Source organism: Rattus norvegicus, chromosome X (genome assembly GCF_021556685.1).
Source record: "Rattus norvegicus strain SHRSP/BbbUtx chromosome X, alternate assembly SHRSP_T2T, whole genome shotgun sequence".
Lineage (NCBI taxonomy): Eukaryota > Metazoa > Chordata > Mammalia > Rodentia > Muridae > Rattus > Rattus norvegicus.
This window is the reverse complement of record NC_141554.1, coordinates 57,999,767-58,021,365: the sequence shown is the minus strand read 5'-3', so window position 1 is coordinate 58,021,365 and position 21,599 is coordinate 57,999,767. Positions and strand designations below refer to the sequence as shown.

The 21,599-nt window shown below is 37.9% G+C and overlaps 1 protein-coding gene across 13 annotated transcripts in view; it reads left to right on the top strand.

Annotated features, from left to right (window-relative positions):
• Gk (glycerol kinase) overlaps positions 1-11,514 on the top strand; it is a 78,634-nt gene extending 67,120 nt beyond the window's left edge. For 4 of the 13 annotated variants that reach the window (XM_087600833.1, XM_087600829.1, XM_087600827.1 and 1 more), the window contains 3 exons: positions 1,123-1,203; positions 5,002-5,088; positions 6,909-9,355. In XM_087600833.1, coding sequence (XP_087456959.1) covers positions 1,123-1,203; positions 5,002-5,088; positions 6,909-6,919 — 179 coding nt within the window. In that variant the 3' untranslated portion in view covers positions 6,920-9,355. Of the gene's footprint in view, positions 1-1,122; positions 1,204-5,001; positions 5,094-6,908; positions 9,356-9,422 lie in introns of those variants that run through there. The other 9 variants (XM_087600838.1, XM_087600836.1, XM_087600831.1 and 6 more) reach the window with 3 other exon arrangements.
• The last annotated feature ends 10,085 nt before the right edge of the window (positions 11,515-21,599 follow it).

Sequence of the window (21,599 nt, the reverse complement as noted above, 5' to 3'; positions counted from 1 at the left end):
TGTTGGGGCACCAGTGGAAGGGAAAGCCCTTGGTCCTGCCAAGGTTGGACCCCCAGTATAGGGGAATGAAGGGGGGAGGGTAGTAAGGGGGGTGGATGGGGGGAACACCCGTATGGGGGAGGGGGAGGAGATTGGGGGCTTATGGACAGGAAACTGGGAAAGGGAATAACATTTGAAATGTAAGTAAAGAGCTTAAGGGGTTTGCAACTCCATAGGAAGAACAACAATATCAACTAACCAGACCTCCCCTCAGAGCTCTCAGGGACTAAACCATCAACCAAAGAGTACACATGGAGGGACTCATGGCTCCACCTGGATATGTAGCAGAGAATGGCATTGTCTGACATCAATGGGAGGAGAGGCCCTTGGTCCTGTGGAGGCTTGATGCCCTGGTGTAGGGGAATGCCAGAGCAGGGAGATGGGAGGGAGTAGGGGGGAGGGAGTTGGTGGGTGGGTGGGGGAGTACCCTCATAGAAGCAGGAGTGGGGAATGGGATAGGGGTTTCCAGAGGGAAAACTGGGAAAGGGGAGATAACATTTGAAATGTAAATGAGAAAATACCCAATAAAAGAAAAGAAAAAAAAAGAACTATATCTAATAAAAAAAAACTTTAAAAAATCCCATTTAAGATGTTGGTGATGGGGCAGTTATGATTTGAACCTTACAAACAACCTATAATTGCTAACTCCTTCTATTCTGATTTTTCCACATTATAATTCATCTCTTTGCCTATGTCAGCCCTGCTCCCATCCCCCACAAGAAAAGAAGAGAAAACAAATCAAACAGGATTTTCACTTTGGAATCACCACCACTTTCTTATGAATAGTTCATTTTTTCATAGCAGGCAGCCTGTCTCCCAATCTCCCCTAGCCTCACACTGAATTATAAATCATTCCTCCAGCTTCACAGTACCACCCCCCTCCACACACACACACACACTCTCACTCACTGCCAGTCACCACCAGGTGCATATTCTCAAGTCTATGTTCCAGTACAGCCTCGCTTTGGTTTAATGCGTGCAAGCGTTGGTTAGGAGCGCTGAGTAACTGATCGTAAGTATTGTGCTTGGAGCACCTTGATTATCTGCATCTCATACGTGTGTCTCTCCTAATTCTGATTTCAGAAAGTGAAATCCGTTACTCCACCTGGAAGAAAGCTGTGATGAAGTCCATTGGTTGGGTTACAACTCAATCTCCTGAAAGTGGTAAATTGTTCTTCATTGGCTATTACTGACAAGATTTATTTATTAGGGGCCTTTTTCTTACTGTGTTAGTTTATTCAAGTGTATGGCTGTTTATACGAAGCCAGGCTGCTCTGAAGAAAAGCATTATGCTATGTGTAAAGTTTCTTACATTTTGGAAACACTTCAGAGTTCTAATATGAAGTGGAATTTACAGGTTCCTAAGTAAGTGTACTTCCACACCAGCCTGCCATATCACTCCTTGTTGATTTATTCCTGGCATGTCAATGAGTACCTGAATTTTCCAAAAGTAAAATTATTATTTCTGGTTCCTTTGTTAATGAAAAAAATCAACTAGGCTCTTTTATTTTCCCTCTCCTTGATCATGTCTACCTTTCTGGGAGGCTGTTTTCACCACTAAAAGCAATCGAGAGGTATTTTAACTTCCAGGTCTGAGTCCAGACTCTTACACAAAGTACTCAGGCTGAGTAAACCATGATGCAATATGAATTCCTATGAAACCAGACAGGAGGAAGTAAACTAAATATAGTAAGTTGGAAGCTTTATAATTGAGAAATGCCATGAGCAGGAAATAAAGAACTATCTTAGCTTCCCCATCACTCAGGCAGGAAAGTATTCAGGTTTAGTAAACTGTTCAGATTTAAATAGCTGTAGGCTGAATTTGATGACACGGTATTATATATAGTCCTTATCAAAATTCAAGATATGGAGCAGAATGAATAGCACTTTATTGAGGAAGAGTTTAGAAGTGAAGTATTACCCAGCTTCCAAGTCTATACCGTTAATACATGGGGCTTCTACTTCACTGTGAGCTGGAGTTTTAGCCCTGGGTGTTTCCAATTGGGCTTTTATACTCCCAAATAAATGTAATATGCTTTTGGTTTGAGACTGAGCTTCTTGTTTCTCCTTTCTTTCCTTTCTGAATATCTGTTTGCTAAGTCTCATGCACACTCCAGGCTCGGCATCTTTTTCTAAGATGGTAGGTTAGCTTATTTTTGCTATGACTGCAGTTATGCTTGACAATTACTTTTATAGGTCATAAGTGCTACTTTCCTACCGCACTCCTGGTTTTTGTGTGAGCTACAACACATGTGGACTCTGATTTCTTTGCTTCTTCCCCTAAATCGATGCAATGTGAAGTCGGGTCTCTGATTTCTTGGACTAGCTGACTTTTTGTTAATGAAACAACCAGCCTGGCTTCTTCCCTCCTCCCCCACACTTAACATACACATTTTCTCTTCACCAGCTCTTAAAGATAGAATGTTAACTGTACCGCTTCATTCAACTGCTCAGGATGCCCTTAAATTCAGTCTGTAGTCCAGCCAGCCCTTGAACTTCCTAATTGTCCTGATCCAGACAACTAAGAAGCCAGTATTAAGGTCTGCACTGCCAGATCCAGGTCTTAAGTTTATTCTTGTTGAACTTATACCGATTATTAAACATTTAATAGTAATATGAAATCATTGAAATGCTTTGTGTCTAGTGGGATTAAAATTGTGTCTAGTGGCTGTAAAATTAACTCAGAATAGTAATTAAGGTTTTGCTAGCTCTATTACTTTAAATAATATAAACTATATGATAGCAGTTTACATTCTGTGTAAGCTCTATGATAATAACAATACAGATAGAGCCCTAACCTAAGAAAAGCAAAAAGGTACTAGAATTGTTGCCTTGAAACTCACTCTGTTTAATCTCACTTATGGAAAAAATATTGTATCACTTAATTTCCAAAGGAGTTTGTTAGTATTGAAGCAAATGTATTATTTGGTTTATATTTGTATTTGAGTGCATTGTAAACAAATTTAAAATATATTAAATATGATTAATTATATAACTAATAATATGAATTATAGGTAATATTATAGATGACATTATTGGATAATGCTTTTATTTTACATTTATACCCTGTCCAGTGGAGGAGTTTGATTGTTTTTTAGAGCAAGCCTATTGTAATGACTTGGCTTTGGATTTGCAACATACCAAATACTTTGTAGTAGTTCAAATTGGTTTGAATAAATTGCACAACTATATAATAAGTGTGCATAAAATATAAATTCATTACAGATGAATATATGAGTACCTATGTACCATAAACATGTGACTAGAAAAGATAGAGCTTCATTATATGGCTACCACCTAAATTGATAGGAGCTCCACAAATCTCCCTTTTTGTTGTTCTCTTTTTCTTTTCTTCCTTTTGAAACTCAGTCTCATATAGTTTCGGATCGCTCCAGTTCACTATGTAGTACAGGATTACCATGAACTTCGCAATTCTGCCTCCATCGCCACCACCTAGTTTTTGTGCTATTGAGGAACTGAACTTTGGAGCTTTGTGCATGCTAGGCAAGCATCCTACGTCCCTAGCCACAATCGCACCAGAACTCACTGTAAGGGCATCAGAAAAATCAGCTATTGTAAGTTATAACTAATAGCTTCCTTTAAGAGAACTACACATTTTAATTCTAAAAATCTAGGAAAAGTTGATCTCTACAAATATGGATATAAAAATGTTTGCCTTTCACTTAAAAAAAAAGTAACAGTAACAGAATAGGGAAAACGGTTTCTTGAACTCTTTCTTGAAAATCCAGTTTCGAAGGGGGGAAGAAATACCTGGTGAGAGATAAAAAGTCCTTTTATAAAATAGAAACAACTATCTTCAGACCACATAGCATAAAATACACCAGGAGAATCCTTATGTGGCATATTTGAATGATACCCTGTAAAGTGGTTGTATTTTTGTAACACTTGGGCATTACCTTATATTCTAGGGTATGGAAGAATAGCTAGAAAGCCCTAGGCTCAATCTTTAACAGCCTAAACATGCAAAATAGTTTAGATATACCATGTATAGAGGAGTGTGTCCCTGCATGCACATGTATGTGTATAGGTCAGAGGACAACTTTGCAGTTGATTTTTCTCCTTCCAGTTTCACATGGGTTCTAGGAATCCAACTCTGGTTGCCAGGTTTGCACAGGAAGTACTTCTACCCGCTGAGCCATTTTGCCAGCCCATGGGTACATAATCTTTAAATTTAAGGGAAGGATAGGTGCAATGCATATACTTAGTCACAGGTACAATCATGTTCTCCAGTAATCAATAAAGTTTAGTTTTATTATACCATTTCCTTTCGGCAGTACTTCCATATTTATTTCATTTTACACCAGTCTGTTTTGCACACAAGACCAAATCAGTGTTTAAAATAAAAAAGACATGAGTGTTTGAAAGAGACGTATATGGAGAAGGAAGTGCTTCTAGGCCTTAGAGAGGCTATGGTGATTATTTAGATTATTAAAGGTTAAGAGTGCTGAAAATGTATTTCATATATATATACATATATATATACATGTATATATGGATTTATCAAAGAACACATTTAGTAAAAATTATATGTACACAGAGTTTTAAACTCATCTAAAGTAGATTAATAAAACCTTTCTTGGGTGAGTTACATTACTCATTTACTATTACTGGGAGAAGAATCTAGAAAGCCCAAACCAATAGCCTCCCAAAAAGCTCTTCATAGACTCTCTTTGGCTTTGCCCGTAGAAAACTGATGCCGGGCTCTGTGTTTTATGTTCTTGGCTACTTCTGGCATGCTATCTGTATTGTATATTAACTTTCATAAGCCTTGATATTGATTATAATTTTGATTTGAAGTAATAACTCTTTGCCAGCTTTGATGAATATGCTATTTTTATAACTTGTTTTGCTATCATGTGATTCTTAACATAAATATTTGTAATTATGTGTCTCTCTTTTGGTTTGCTTGACTGGAATTCCCTTCTACTTGGATGACCACAGGTGACCCTAGTATCTTCTGTAGTCTGCCTTTGGGCTTTTTTATAGTGAGTAGCATGGTAATGTTAATCGGAGCAAGGTACATCTCAGGTTAGTTACTCTTTAAATAGACAACTTGATTAGTTAGCTTTAATGTGTTTGTGACTCTGCAGAAAGCTTACAGTGTTATTGATTCTTCCTATGTTTGACAACCCAGAAAATCAGTTAAAGGCTCAATTAATTATATGGGTTCATCTTTGGGGACAGTTAGAATTAAGGGCTATGACTTTGCTTAAGTATTTTCAAAAGTTTTAGGCGATGATTTCTTTGAAGGTCTTCATGCTGCTATCAGCTGCGGCAATAACCAAAACCAAAAAGGACCAATGCTAATTTTTAACTGAAAGGAATTTCAGAATGACTGATGAGCATTAAATTGTAATTATGACATTAACCATTTTGGTTTTAAATGTGTATATATTTTTTGAGACTTCTAAATATTTGCTCAGTATGCCCTCCTAGATCCATTCTTAAAAGAGTTTCTGTAAAACTCGAAAACTCAGTCACTTTTCTTTTAGTGAAAAGAATATATTTGTGAAGTCTATTAAATTATTAATTAAATAAATTCAGGTTAAAATAAAATGGAAATATTCTTTGCTTTAGCTTCTATTAAATGTATATATGAAAATAAAGGCTTACCATGTTCTGAAATGCATAGTACCACTAGTACTAATTTAAACATAATTGTCATTTCAGAAGCTACTTCTGATGATTCTTCAGTTTTTCTTCTGATTCTTACCTTAAGTGGAAAGCATTGGTTTCTTGTTGCATAGTTTCCATGAAAGTGAAACATGTTTTTATTTTTCAAGCTTTATATTTAGAGAAAGAATGATGTTATTCTTGTATCTTATATGATGATGTCTGACCTTGGTTTAAAATATAAAATATAAACTTCAATCATGTAAAGGAATATCTGCTTATGGAAAGATGACAAGCATTTCTTTACATTGGCATCATCGGTTTAATATCATGTAAATATGAAACAAATTTTTTATCATCACAATATGAGATTATATTTTAAGTAATACAACTGAATTATTTGCATGAGAATTTAAAGTTTGATTATATTACCTTTTCCTGTATTCTTCATATTCAATTATACTCAGGATAAAACTTTTAACCACTTAAGTTAGACTATCCTACCTTTTCCTGTATTCTTAAGCATACTCAGAATAAAATTTTTAATCACCTACTTCTGTACTAACAACAGCTTATTTTGGTATTGATGCTAATATGCTAAAGCCATGTCTACAAAACCATAACAGAATTATTAGACTTTTGTTCTCTTTCTCTTTCTGAGAAATGTTTAACCGGAAACTCAACTTGCCATGAGAACTTTAACTTTACACCAATAATTACTGTTTTAGAAAATGTTCTATTACTTTATTATCCTGAGTATTTTTGCTATATGACGACCTAGAAAAGATAAGGGGAAAATAGCTGAAAAGCTTCATTGATTTTGTTTTATGTTTCTCCTTTGATACTATGATAGCATGAAAAGTTCCCAACTCTAAAGAAATTGAGACATCTAGTGTGTCTCTAAGTTAAATGATATATTAAACAGCAAAACAAATAGATTTCCTTTCCGGTCACCATCTTTAGGCTTTCTTTTTGGTGACATTGGCTGAGATTCAATAGTAGTAGCCACTTTGCCTTAGCAAAGAGTTAGCAAGAGTGGTAATATTTGCTAATTTTGAAGTTGGCCCAGTTACATTTGTTGCTTCTTAACTATGAAGCATTATATGTAAATAACGGAATTTGTTGCATAGAAAGTATAGAATTTGTAGCTTAAAATAATTGAATAGTCTTTATTGTTTTAACTCCTGAAATGCATATATGCCTTATTGACTGTTATGGTTTTTGTCCCCTTTTAGGTATCCCATAAATAATACCACCTCATAGAATCCCAAGATGCAAGCCCTTTAACGTGATATGAAAATCTGACTATTCTGTCTCATAATCTAATGATACTATTCATAGACTCTGATTTTTGCCCATAAAGCACTCGCTGCATGATCCTCCAAGCAGACCTATGCCTTGAAACAAAGAAAATGCAGCAGAAAGAATCCTCCAGAAACATTTAATATTTTTTTTTGATATTGACAGTTAAGATTGGGTCAGTGACCTTTGGGACTGACCCCTGCCTCCACTCTCATGATGCCCTATACTATTCCCCTTAAGGTCTAGGATGAATTTGTATCCTGTCCATTGAAATGTGTCATCCAGTATATTCCAGATGCTGCTGGCCTAAACTTGTCTGAGGAAGGGGTTGTTACTCACCTCTTCAAAATGAGTGGATTCCTGCTTGTTTGCTTTTAACAGCTCAGATGTCTTTTCTACATATTAGAAGACCACAACACCACTGGATATTTCAATGGAAACGTCTAAAGCATTATTGGATAATAACTTGCTATTCTTGTTGCTTAGACATTTTCTGTACAGTGTTTGCCAAAATTGAAATTTTTCAGGTGTTTTACACTGTCTCACTAATTGTCATGGCTTCATGGCTTTCTGTCTGGATCTTACAGGGATAGATAGAATACTTTCTTTTTCTGCTTTTTTTTTCATTCCTCCTTTTTATATTTTTACTCTGTATGTATAACATACATACCTATATATTTTATATGCTGAGGGTAGCCCATTTTTAAATTAAGAGCACATTATATTCAGTAAGTTATAAGAGGGCTGGTCTTAAGTGGACTACTATGTATATAAATTTGAGGGGGGCAAGCTGTACACATTTTTGGGCAACGGTTATGCATATTATTTACCAGAAGAAAAATTTTCTTATCATGAATTTGAAATTTAAGTATGTATTCAGTATCAATAAAATAAAATGTACTGTATTGTAATTTCAACTATATTTCTTATATTCTACCATTTAATTATCTCAGCTGGAAGAAAAGTAACTGTGGAATGTAACAGTAAATATTCTTCTCAAAACATGATTCTAATCCAAATAAAATTTTTTCTTTGAATTTATGTTTTCCATATTTGAGCTCCTATTGAGGAATTAATCAAATTCAAAAGCTAAGTAGAAAAATATGTGTGAATAAAGCCAATAATATCTCCCAAATGTTATTACCAATTAATAAGATGTTCTTATTTTCTGGTATGATATAAAATTATCTCTACTTAATGTCATAACTGGCAAAAAAAAAACTATCATTGCAAATGCCTCCCAGTGAAACCAATAACTTCTCAAATATTTAGAATTATTGGTTATAACTCACTAACCTAGTTTCCTAACATCAATTTAAAATTTGATTTATAGTAAAGAAATAAGAAAATGATGCTTCTAATTATTTTGTTTTGTCCTTTTGGAATGGAAAATATTGATATATTAATAGAAAAAGTTTTATTTGGAATTAATGGTAGATTATATTTCTTATTCTGATTGTGCTGCTCCTAATGATTGAATTTGCTGGATTTTTACTGATACAGCTGCCACTTAAGTGACATAAATATAGAAAGGTACTGTGAAATTATTATGGCAGTGACACTTTTAAGCTTAACTATATTTCTACAAAGGCAGATTGAGTTCATTGTAAATAATTGTGTGAATCACTGTTCCAGTAATTTTAAAATAACATTAACTTTTCTACAAAATGGAAGATTTATAAATGTTGGAAATTGTACCCATTGACAATTAATGGTAAATTTACTTAAAATAAATTTACCTCTTATTTCTTATTCGCATTTCTCATTTCCAGATGAAAGTTCAGTAAACAGAGATGTTTCAGCAGACACAAGTCACCTTTTAACACTTGTTCACATGCACCGAGGAGATAATTAGCAGCAGAAGTGGTTTCTGGAATGATAAACACCTTTAACCATTCAGATAGAACAGACTAAACAGTTTCTACCTCAGCATTTTCAGAAAATCCATTGTCGAGGCCCAAGGCCATTATCAGTAGAGTCTCTCTAGCTGAGACCAACATATCTGTAGGCTTCATCTTTCGCCTCACCTCTGTCTACCTGAGTTAGTCAAGGAGGTCTGAACACGACTGCTAACACTATTGCTCTTTCATGGTGATGCCAACATCTCCACATTTTGTTCTCCAATTGATCCATAAAACAAATAGTGCATTAATGCTTCTTCACTGGTATTCTTGTTTTTTTGAAGCAGGGTCTTGCTATGTAGTCCTGCCTGTCCTGCAACTCACTATGTATACCAAGCTGGCCTTGAATTCATAGAGTTCTGCCTGCCTCTGTTTCTTCCAACTGCTGGAATTAAAGACATATGCCACCATGCCCAACGTCAAGAGCGTCAAGTCTTTTTAAAATTTTCTTGTGGAGTATTAAAATTAAGTAGCTTTTACATTTTCTTTCTGTCTTTTTGTCTTTCTGTTTCTACCCCTCACCCCACCCCCTGTGTTCCTCGTTAGGGTTTCATTGCTATGAAGAGACACCTTAACCAACTCAACTCTTATAAAGGACAACATTTAATTACATTGGAACTGGCTTAAAGTTTCAGAGGTCCAGTCCATTATCATCGTGTTGGGAAGCATGGCAACATCCAGGTAGACATGGTGCTGGAAAAGGAGCTGAGAGTTCTACATTTTGATCTGACTGCTGCCTGGAGAGGCTGTTTCACAAGCAGCTAGGAGGAGGGTCTCTTCTATACTGGGGGAAACCTGACCTAGGACATCAAGGATTGCCTACACACTGACACACTTCCTCCAACAAATCCACATTTACTCCAACAAGGCCACACCTCCTAATAGGGCCACTCCTTCAACCAAGTATGTTCAAACCATCACAGTGTGTCTGAGTGTGTGTGTGTGTGTGTGTGTGTGTGTGTGTGTGTGTGTGTGTGTGTTGTCTTCTAATGTAGACCATACTCAGGTGAACACAGAGTGATCCTCCTGCTTCAGCCTCCTAAGTGCACCACTGTATCAATCTTTATTCTCCATTATTAGATATGATAAATCTTATTAGTTTTTAACTGTTACATAATTCATTCACAAGTGAATTTTGTTATTGTAAAAAATTTAAATCACCAAAAGACACATGAAAAAGCAATTAGATGAATAAACTATAATACAATCACAAGAAAATGTGTAGCTTTGCAAGAAAATGAGGACACTGTCTAGAAACAAATGGAAGCATTTAGAATGTGTGGAAAAGCAAGTTGCAGATTCCTGGATAAGTGTGCCACATTTTAACATGAAACATGTAACTTATGAACAAGTAAGGGTTTAATTGAAAGGACTATTTTAATATCCATTGTGTTACTTACACTTGCAAACACTTTATATATTAGTCTAGATAGGTTGCTTATGTTTATTTTTAAACTGGGCCTCTAATTTTAGGTTTATTTTAGTAAATACAAAACTAAATTTTTGGTTATTTTCTTATAGTCTTAGAAAATTATGCTTGACTGGGAGCTGCGGAGATGGCGTGGTGGTTAAGAGCATGAACTGTTTGACCGAGGGCCCAAGTTCACTTTCCCAACAGCCACATTGAGCCACCCACAGGAGCCTGTAACTCTAGCTCCAGAACATGTATGCAATCCTATTGCCTCCACAGGCATTTGCACACACACACACACACACACACACACACACACACACACACACACACGTACCATCCACACAAACACAAAATCAAAACTAAAAGCATAGACACAGACACAAAAATCACTAAAGCACATCAAATCCTGAACATATCAATTACTGCAAACTCATATTGTGTAAAATGGTGCAAAACCCACACATTAAGTATACCAAGCCAGTTTGAAAATGCTATTCATTGAGGCACTAAGCCATTACCCCATTTTTCTTTTTTGCTTGTCTGGGTTAACATATAAAGAACAGGGTTTAATTGTCACACTTGTCATCTACTTTGTCACTTCTGCCAAATACGAGCCCCCTTGTGCTTTTGTGTTGAATGTAGTTTGTCTCCCTCTCCTAGTTACAAGTTCCACCTTTTTAAAGTCTTCTCTCTGTCACCCCCCCCAAGTAAATAAGTAAATCACAATGTGTTTAAAAATTGTATTTTCTCTTAGTTAAATAATGTCATTCTCATTTGGCAAAAAAGTGACTTTGACAGCATTATCTTTTGTATATTCGTAAATGTTCTCTTAATAGTCTAAAGAGCTACAAATAATACCTGAAAACAACAGTTTAATGTCTGTTTTAGGAGAAAAGCATTAAAGTCCTCCAGCACTGTAAGTCTAGTTTTCTGGTATAAGTAAGAAAAGTCACTACAAAAAGCCTTTTGTAGAACAATGTGAATACCAATGAATGCATGTCTTACATTTGATAGGACATAAAAGAATGCAATCATCAATTCAAATGTAACAAAAACAAAAACTATTTTAGCCCATTCATTTGGTAGTGAGAAATCAAATGTTGTCAAGTGCGTAAATCAAGGTGAGCACAGTCTGGAGTTTAAGAAAAGGACATGTCATCGTATTTGAACGAAAGATCTTGAAAAGACTGTTTCCTTCATGATTAAAGAAGTGCGATACGATCACCATCAATCTGCTACTGTAACTCATTTTAAGCTGGTGTACCATGACTATCTTAGTTTATTGGGATTTAAAATTAATTTTAGAGGTTGAGTTCATGGCCATCGTTGCAGGTAGCAGGCGAGCATGGCATTGGAACAGTAGCTGCGAGCTTGCATCCTTATTTTGTAAAAGAAGGCAGAAAGAGATGTTGAAAGGGAACATTTTGAAACCCCCAAAATCTGCCCCAAGTGACACATCTTTAATAAAGCTATACCCCATAATTCTTCCCAGTTTCATCCACTGGAGACCAAGAATTCAAACATAACCTACTGGACCATTTTCATTTTAACCACCACATTCCACTTCTTGGCTTCTATAAACTTATAGCCATATAATGTATAATACAGTTACTTTATCTTCAAAAGTCCCCATAGTTTATGTCAATCTCAATATAATTTCAAAGTCTCTTCTAAACACAATCTCTTAATTATAACCCTTGTAAATTAAAAAAGCAAGTTACACACTTCCAACATATAATGGCACAGGATATGCATTACTATTCCAAAAAGACTGAACTAAAGCGAGACTGAAACCCAGAAGACTAAACTCCAAATCTTGTAGCTCCATGTCTGATATCAAAGAGCTTAGCCCTACTCTTCCAGCTTTGCTGACTGCAGCCCACCTTCCTTTGGCTGGTTCTACTCTCTATGGAGTAGATAAACCAAAGAGCAGACATCTTCAACATATTAGAGTCTCCAAAACAATCCAGGCTTGACTTTCACAGCTTCATACAATGGTACTCTTGGACCTCAATTCAGGGATTCCCCTGACTCACAAGTTCACTTTCTTGCTTGACCTGGAACCTGTCCCTCTCCTGGGATTACATTTACACAAGCTTTGATTGGTTGATGCTTTTTTAGGACCAGAAAATCCCTCAGGCAAGAGGCATAGAGAAAACTAACTAGGAACAAGGGCTTTTGAAACCTCAAAGTCTACCTCTAGTCACATAGAGGTAGAAATCCCTCATCCTTCCCAAACAGTTCCACTGAGTGGGATACAAGCATTCAAATATATGAGCCTATGGGTGATTCTCATCCAAATAATCACATGACCTTATGGTACATGTGTGTCCTATCTATTAAAACCAGACAAGGATAAAGATGTAGCTCAGTGACAGGATACTTGGCTAGAATACATGAAGCCCTGTGTTCACCAAGCAACACAAAAATATACAAATAAACTGAAACTGCTGAAAAAAAAACAAATTCCCCATTCCTTTTTTAAAGGAGGAAAGGTTTTGTTTGGGGTTTTGGTTTGTAATTACAAATTACATCGTTTTGGGGAAGTCAAGGCAGGAACTAAAGCAGTTAACCACAGCACATCCACTGTCAAGAGCAAAAAGAGAATAAAAGGCATTCTCGCTTGCTTAACGCTCCAGCTCGTTTTCTCTACTCTTATACAGTGCAGCCTAAGAAATGGCCACTGTAATCTGGGTCTTCCTACATGAATTAACAAGACAAACCTTCATAGGTTAATTTAGTCTAGAGAATTTCTAGATTGAAACTCCCTTCGAAGGTCAAAACACAAGTACTTATTTGTACTGACCTTTTGGATACAGGATAAAATGATTCTATGGCACCAAAAAAACAAGTTGAAAATCATGAGCACCCACACATGCACACACACACACACACACACACACACACACACACAACACACACACACACACACACACACACGAGCCACTTTAAAACTTAGTGTGCATACTGTCAATACTTGCTAATATACTAATTACAAAAATTAAAAAATTTGACACTTCAAGGCTTAACCTGAATTTTTAGAGAAACATTAATCATAATATCTAGAAAGGAAACAGCAGAAATGATCTAATCATTGATGAGACAATAAGCAAAAGTTGTATGTATGAACAAAGGAATATTCATCAAAAATGTTTAAAACATCTTGAGTCTTAAAATACTGTGCAAAGTGAAAGCAGACAGACAAAACTCCATGTGTTGTATGACTGTTCATAAGGATCCAGAATGGGCAAATGTGTAGAGACAGAATATAGTTTTTATTTAAAATTTTTTAGATAAAAGGAATTATGTTTATTAATTATTTTTTTCTTTTTTCTTTTTTTAATTTATTTAATACTTAATAATAATTCTTTGGTTTCCAGGCAAACATCCCCCTCCCCCTCCCCTTCCTTATGGGTGTTCCCCTCCCAACCCTCCCCCCATTGCCGCCCTCCCCCCAACAGTCTAGTTCACTGGGGGTTCAGTCTTAGCAGGACCCAGGGCTTCCCCTTCCACTGGTGCTCTTACTAGGATATTCATTGCTATCTATGAGGTCAGAGTCCAGGGTCAGTCCATGTATAGTCTTTAGGTAGTGGCTTAGTCCCTGGAAGCTCTGGTTGGTTGGCATTGTTGTACATATGGGGTCTCGAGCCCCTTCAAGCTCTTCCAGTTCTTTCTCTGATTCCTTCAACGGGGGTCCTATTCTCAGTTCAGTGGTTTGTTGCTGGCATTCGCCTCTGTATTTGCTGTATTCTGGCTGTGTCTCTCAGGAGAGATCTACATCCGGCTCCTGACGGTCTGCACTTCTTTGCTTCATCCATCTTGTCTAATAGTTTTATTTAAATTTTTAAGTACTATATTTATATCATTCCTATCTCTCCCTCTCCAGCTCCCCCATATGTCGCAACTTCACTCTTCCTCAAATTAATGACTTACTAAAGCCGTTTAGTGTTGATTACATGTGTGTATGTTTTTAGGGATGATAGCTTGGGATTGGACCACTTACCAACATGGATTCTCGTCTTAGCTGGCATTGCTTTCCTATAGTTCTTTACCTACAGGTAGGGCCGTGTGAGATTTTAGCCATCCACATGGCCATGTTGATTGGTGCTGTCTTTATGCAGATGCCATTTAGGCAACCATGTTGTTGAGATCGCATGGCTGTAGCTTCCCTGTCACAAATAAAAGACCATCCAGCAGCAGGCTTCCGGGTCTTCTGTCTCATAGATTTTCTGCCTCCTGAGATGTCCCCTGAGCTGTTGGTTGCAGTGTAGATGTGACAACTGGGGCTGGCCACCGCGGAGACTCTTATTCTGCTTTAACAGTTGCAGGGGCCTGTGATAGTCACTATCAGCTGTTAAATCGAGTTCCTTTGATGAGGGCTACATTTATTTGTGGGTAAAAAAGTATGTATTTAGAATGCAGTTAGAAATTAAATTGCTTTAGGAAAATGGTGGTAGTAGTTTTCCTCTAAGGTATGTGCCCTTTCCAACTGTGGGCAACTGCCTACCTTTATGGAACCAGGCATGGATTCCTCCCTATTGATCAGGCTTTAATTCCTTTTTCCTAATTTTTCTATTTTTTTATTTTTCTCCCATATATTCCATTCTGATTGCTGTCCACCCCTCCTTCCCCACAGTCTCTCCCTGCCACCTCCCTCTCTCCTTGAGTCACACCATTCCACCTCCCTTCAGAAAGGAGCAGGCTGGCCTTCCAAAGCAGGACTTAATTTCAATTAGAAAGATATTGGTTACCTCCAAAACAATAATGCCACTATTATACCATTGGCCACATCTTGTCAGGGTAATCCCTGTTATGGTTCACAGACTTTACAGCTGGTGCTTGCATAGTACCTCCTTGGTACCATGGGAACTAATCCCCAGGAAGAAAGTTTTCAGGTCAGTGGCAACTCGAGTCTCCCAGTCCTGGGCCCAGCTTGTGTTTACTCTTCAGCAAATGGATCTTACTTTCAAATAAGGCAATGGGAGGCCATCAAAGGCGATGACAATAGCTCATATTACTTTGGGAGTCTCTTGGAAACTGCTGACCAACAGTTTGAAGAGAAGTTTCCCATGACTGGCACTGAGGGTGTTGTTGGATATTCTGTGACTCTTGGGGATACCATTTGTCACCCTGGGTGGCATAATTCCGTTTAAAACACACATACACATGTGTGTGCATATATTATATGTATTTTAAGTAAACTTATAAATAATGTATTTTCCTGTACCTTTCTCAAACATTGTTAGTGTGTTTTATGTCTCTTTTCTCTTTCTCTCTCTGCATTACACTTCCTTAGTCTGTAAAGTTCATCCCACCATTTCCCCTTCTCCCACTTCACAGCACAACTCTCTTACTGTCCCCTTCTCTAGGTAGAGCTTGTCCCTCCCTTACCTTCCCCCCCCCACAATAGTCCTTATCTACTTTCCGGGCTTCTTCAGTGACTAAGGGTTCTTTACTCAAATAAAAAGGTTTAGAGTGAAGGTCCACAGTAAGAGAGGACCTGCAATGTTTGTCTTTCTGGGACTCGTTTCGTTTCCTCATTATGTATAATATTTATGCCAGTTAGAATGTGTAAGATCAAAAAATAATTGACAACAAATGGGGTAGGGAGAGGGATTACTCCCCCATTACTGTTGATGGAATTAAACTGGTGCAGCCACTCTGGAAATCAGTGTGTCGGTGTGGAACATTCTCAAAAAAATATAATAAAATAAAACTTGTCATATGACCCAACTATAAGACTTCTTGACACATGACCAAACGACTTGACATCCTGCAGCACTGATACCTGGGTGGCCATGTTCAGCACTCTGGTTACAATAGCTAGGGAACAGAAGCAAGCTCAGTGTCCTTCAGTTGATGAATAATGGAAGTGCGACATGTGTACATAATGGCCTACTACTCGGCAGTAAAGAAAGAATGAAATCTGTACGTTAATCTGTAGAAAGTGGGTTTACTGATGGCCAGAAGTGGAGGAGGGGAGACAGGAAGTGAGGCTTAAGGGGTACAGGGTTTTATTCTGAGAAGATGAAAGCATCCTGAAAATAGATGTAATGGTTTCGCTGCTTTAGGAGGAGACCGAAATCCAGTGACATACTTAAAGTATGCATTTCACAGCTTGTGAATTAAATTAATTAAATGTAATTTACATCTTCGGAGGTCATGAATTAGTGATCCAGATTCACCTCTGGGATTGTTTAAAACAGAAGGATTTTAAATATGCATGTATCTAAAAGAAACATAAACGCCTGGTCTCTAAGGGGGTTTTGAGTTCGGGATCCCAGAAATAAAATGTATTACTCCTTGAAAAATGAATGTTAATAAAAGTTAGATTTTTTTTGCTGTATTGAAGAACTTTTTGCAGGGGTAGGAGAGGTGTTTGACTTGCATACCCTAATCACAGTCCATGACTGAAGGAAGACAAGGCAGGAATTCCATCTGGAGCTGAGGAAAGAACCCTGAAGGAACAGGCTTGCTTCCTATGGCTTGCTTAACTTGCTCTCTGTCTTTGTCTCTGTCTCTGTCTCTGTCTGTGTGTGTGTGTGTCTGTCTGTCTGACTAACTGACTTTCTACAAATAATTTGAATTAAAATATACTTTTCCTTTCTCTGTTCAAGCTCCCCCCATGTTCCCCTCATTCCTTCACCCCTTCTCAAATTCACAGCCTCGTTTCTTCAATTATTGTTGTAATACCCAGATGTGTGTGTGTATGTGTGTGTGCATAAATATATAAATACAACTTTCTGGGTCCATTTAATATTGCTTGTATGCATGTGATTTGAGGGCTGAGCAATTAAGGGGCTCATCCCTGGGCAACACTAATTCCCCCTCTCTGAACATTTATCAGTTGCCTAGAGTTCTTTGTCTCGGAGTGGGACCCATGAGATTTCCCCTTTTCATGATAACATGTCTATCGGTGTTGTCGTTATTTGTGTTTGTGGAATGACCAGCCTTAGTGGTCGTTCTACAACATCTACCTCACAACCCCTAAATCTGAAGGCTCGGGGGACATCTAGGAAGAGGGGACAGAAAGATTGTGAGAGATGGAGGACTTGGAAATCTGTTGTGAAATTGTGTCTCCTAGACATGAAAGGGATGCTATGCCCATGCTACCTCAAGAATATGGCCGCCTAAACAAGATCTTAATGATGTGGGAATGCCTAGTCGACTTTCCCTAACGTCTTTCAAGAGATTGACATTGAAAATAAAAATGTTTTTGCTAGGCCTCTTAGCATATGCCCATTATCCCAAATATTTAGGAGGCTGTCACAGGAAGATCTTATATTTAAGATCTGACTGGGCTATAGAGGAAAAAAATAATTCAGTTGCTAATATTAGTGCACAAAATATTATGAAACGAACTCTGCCTTCCCATTCACATTCTCAGGCTCTGCTCACTGAGTATACTGACATGAGAGTGCGCAGCCAACCCACGCCCCCTCCCCTATCACACTCAAATATTACAGGGCAGATGAGAGCGACCTGGTAAATGAGAGCAGGTTTATAAACATAATTAATGACTCACTCTTCCCCAGGTGGAAAGTTTTTAACTGTTTCTTAATTTTCCTAAAGAATTTCATCTCTTCATTATCTTTCCCAATTTCAATAGAAACTTTCAGCATTTCATTTTCCACAAATCACCCCGTGCACATTTTCCAGGATAAAGTAGTGTCTGTTTGTAAGCTACTGCTTTGATTAATTATCAACAAATAGCAAGTGAATCTAATAGAAATGGTGGTGACTATTTGCCAATTCACATGATATATCTGGTTTCTCACCTGACCAGAGGAGTTCCTTGTAAAATGAATATTTCTGTGTAGTTTTTATTTAGTATAAATCTACTTGCTTGAGAGTAAAAGTAATTCTTAGAAAATCTGGACAATCACAGAGGTTAGAAAGCGAGGATGCGGAGAAAGAGGAACACTCCTCCATTGTTGGTGGGATTGCAGACTGGTACAACCATTCTGGAAATCAATCTGGAGGTTCCTCAGAAAATTGAACATTGAACTACCTGAGGATCCAGCTATACCGCTCTTGGGCATATACCCAAAAGACGGCCCAACATACAACAAAGACACGTGCTCCACTATGTTCATTGCAGCCTTATTTATAATAGCCAGAAGCTGGAAAGAACCCAGATGCCCTTCAACAGAAGAATGGATACAGAAAATGTGGTACATCTACACAATGGAATATTACTCAGCTATCAAAAACAATGACCTTATGAAATTCATAGGCAAATGGATGGAACTGGAAAATATCATCCTGAGTGAGGTAACCCAATCACAGAAAAACACACATGGTATGCACTCATTGATAAGTGGCTATTAGCCCAAATGCTCGAATTACCCTAGATGCACAGAACACATGAAACTCAAGAAGGATGACCAAAATGAGAATGCTTCACCCCTTCTTTATAAGAGGAACAAGAATACCCTTGGCAGGGAATAGGGAGGCAAAGTTTAAAACAGAGGCCGAAGGAACACCCTTTTCAGAGCCTGCCCCACATGTGGCCCATACATACACAGCCACCCAATTAGACAACATGGATGAAGCAAAGAAGTGCAGGCCTACAGGAGCCGGATGTAGATCACTCCTGAGAGACACAGCCAGAATACAGCAAATACAGAGGCGAATGCCAGCAGCAAACCACTGAACTGAGAATGGGACCCCCATTGAAGGAATCAGTGAAAGGACTGAAAGGGCTTGAAGGGGCTTGAGACCCCATATGTACAACAATGCCAAGCAACCAGAGCTTCCAGGGACTAAGCCACTACCCAAAGACTGACCCTGGGCTCCAACCTCATAGGTAACAATGAATATCCTAGTAAGAGCACCAGTGGAAGGGGAAGCCCTTGGTCCTGCCAAGACTGAACCCCCAGTGAATGTGATTGTGGGGGGAGGGTGGTAATGAGGGGAGGATGGGGAGGGGGAACACCCCTATAGAAGGAGAGGGGGAGGGGCTAGGGGGATGTTGGCCCGGAAACCGGGAAAGGGAATAACAATTGAAATGTAAATAAGAAATACCCAATTTAAAAAAGATGGACAAAAAAAAATCCAGATAGTCCTTCAAACATTTGGCCAGAATGTGGGCCATGTGCTGGGTATGATTTACTGTATTTATCACGTGTGTTTATTACTGTATTTATTACCATGGTAGTAGATCCTTAAAAAAAAAGGGTTGAAAATAATCACAGTGGCTATAATTCTGATTCCCCCTGAAACCCAAACTGCAAATCCTTCTGCCCTCAGCTCACAACTGCTGGGATTACACATATGTGCCACCAAGTTTGACTAATAGCGACTTTCATGCTAGACGTTAAATACAAGACTTTATGTCCAGCTGGTAAGGACACTCTCCCCCAACACGGAGTGTGTATTTTTATTGAGCATGCTTGTGTAACTATAAGGGAGATTCTTAAAGTTTTCTATGAAGCCTGCACAATGAGAAGCACACCCTGAGCTATTTTGCTTCAGAACAAAACAGTAACAGTAGGAGTGAGTTTCTGACAGATACCCAATTTCCCCATACTGGGTTCTCTACAGTGGACACGGAAGCTTCCTTCCTTCCTTCTCAGAGGCTCATACCTGTTTCAGCTTTGCATGAACGAGAGCCTGCTGATTCCAGCGTCTGTTTCCGAACTAACATCAGTGACAATATTTGGCTAATTGAAGTGCACCCAATCCTTGCTAGGTGGACCTGACTGCCAAAACTGATTGCCTTCAAAATTAAGGGAAACTGAGGCCTCCATACCAGCTCCAGCGTCTAGGATTGAGCTGAGGAACTTGAGTAGATTAAGTGAAGAATTTATGACCTTCACTCAAAGAACTAGCGAAGCCAAAGTGTGAAACTGGTTTTTCTTTTACTAGATCATTAGTAGACAGATCTTTGAAATCAATGGATTTTTTTTTATTCTTTTGATTTGGCTTTTTTCTTTCTTTTTCTTTTTCTTTTTCTCTTTCTTTTTCTCTTGAGAAAGGTTCTTACTCCACAGTCCAAAGTGGCCTTCAACTCATAGCAATCTCCCTTCCCCACCCTCTTAAATGCTGGGGTTACAGCACATCCAGTGAGGATTTTTTTAGTTGTTTAATTAGCCCAGGCTGACTATGAATTCCCTGTGTAACCAAGGGTGATCTTCATTTTCTAACTCTTATGCTTCTGCCTTCCAGTCCCAGGCCTGCCATATGCAATGCTGAGGCTCGAGTCCATAGCTGCATTGACCCTAGGCAAGCACGCTACAAAAGGAGCTACATGCCCAGCGCACACTGAGCTTTAATTTAGATGTTATAAAGTCAAATTATCACAAAATGTACAGATGGTGAACCATTTCCTTCTATGTATATAAAACATACTATTGCAATGAATTGAACGATGCATCAATCAAATTCTGCGCTCCTTTGCAATTGCCTCACCTATCAGCCAAACTATTTTATCAGTTGGCTAATGGGCATTTCATATAGAATCTTAATGGCTTTGGTTACTTTTAGGAAAAACCAGCTTCTTGCGAGGAACTAATTTAGCCACTAGGTGGCACTGCTACCCAAGGTCAGGTTTCTTTGTAGACTGCCAGCGGTTTGTGTGGCAAAAAGTTGTCTTTAGTAATCACAGTTAAACAAAAGCCAGAAAGTGTCCCTGGGATACAGAAAGACTGCTACGGTGCTAGGGTCTACCATGCTAGGGTCATAAAAAATAACGGCTTAACTGATAGTTTATGCATACTGACACTTTGATGAGTCGTTAATTTTCCTTGGGCTTTTCAACCCATTATAAAAATCTAATTTATCTATCCTTTTGTGTTATTGCTGCTGTTAATCATCTGTTTGTTTGAGACAGAGTCTTGCTGTGTAGGACTGAGCTGGAACACAATACTTAGCGCAGGCCAGCCTTGAACTTGTGACCTTACTGCCTCAGACTTCCAAGTGCTGAGATTACAAGTGGCATGTAACACCACTTCCAGCTCAATATTTCTTTTCATGCCTTATAATTTAACACAGGATAGTTGAAATATCTCTTATAATTATACAATATATACTTCCCTAAATTCATGCAACTATAAATACACTCTTTTTTTAAATAAATACATTCTTAGTAGGTTCACTCAGGATAATACAAGATAATATAAGACAAATTAATTTCAAGGCCAATATTGGAGCCTCAATACATAATAATACATTTTCATTCTTCATTATTTTGTTTGTAACTTTCATTTATTTGTACAAAATTATAAGGCAAAACAATATATTTTCTCACAAGCCATGAGCATTTTTATTCTGTCTTTTGAGCCCAAGCAGTGTAGTACCAATTATTA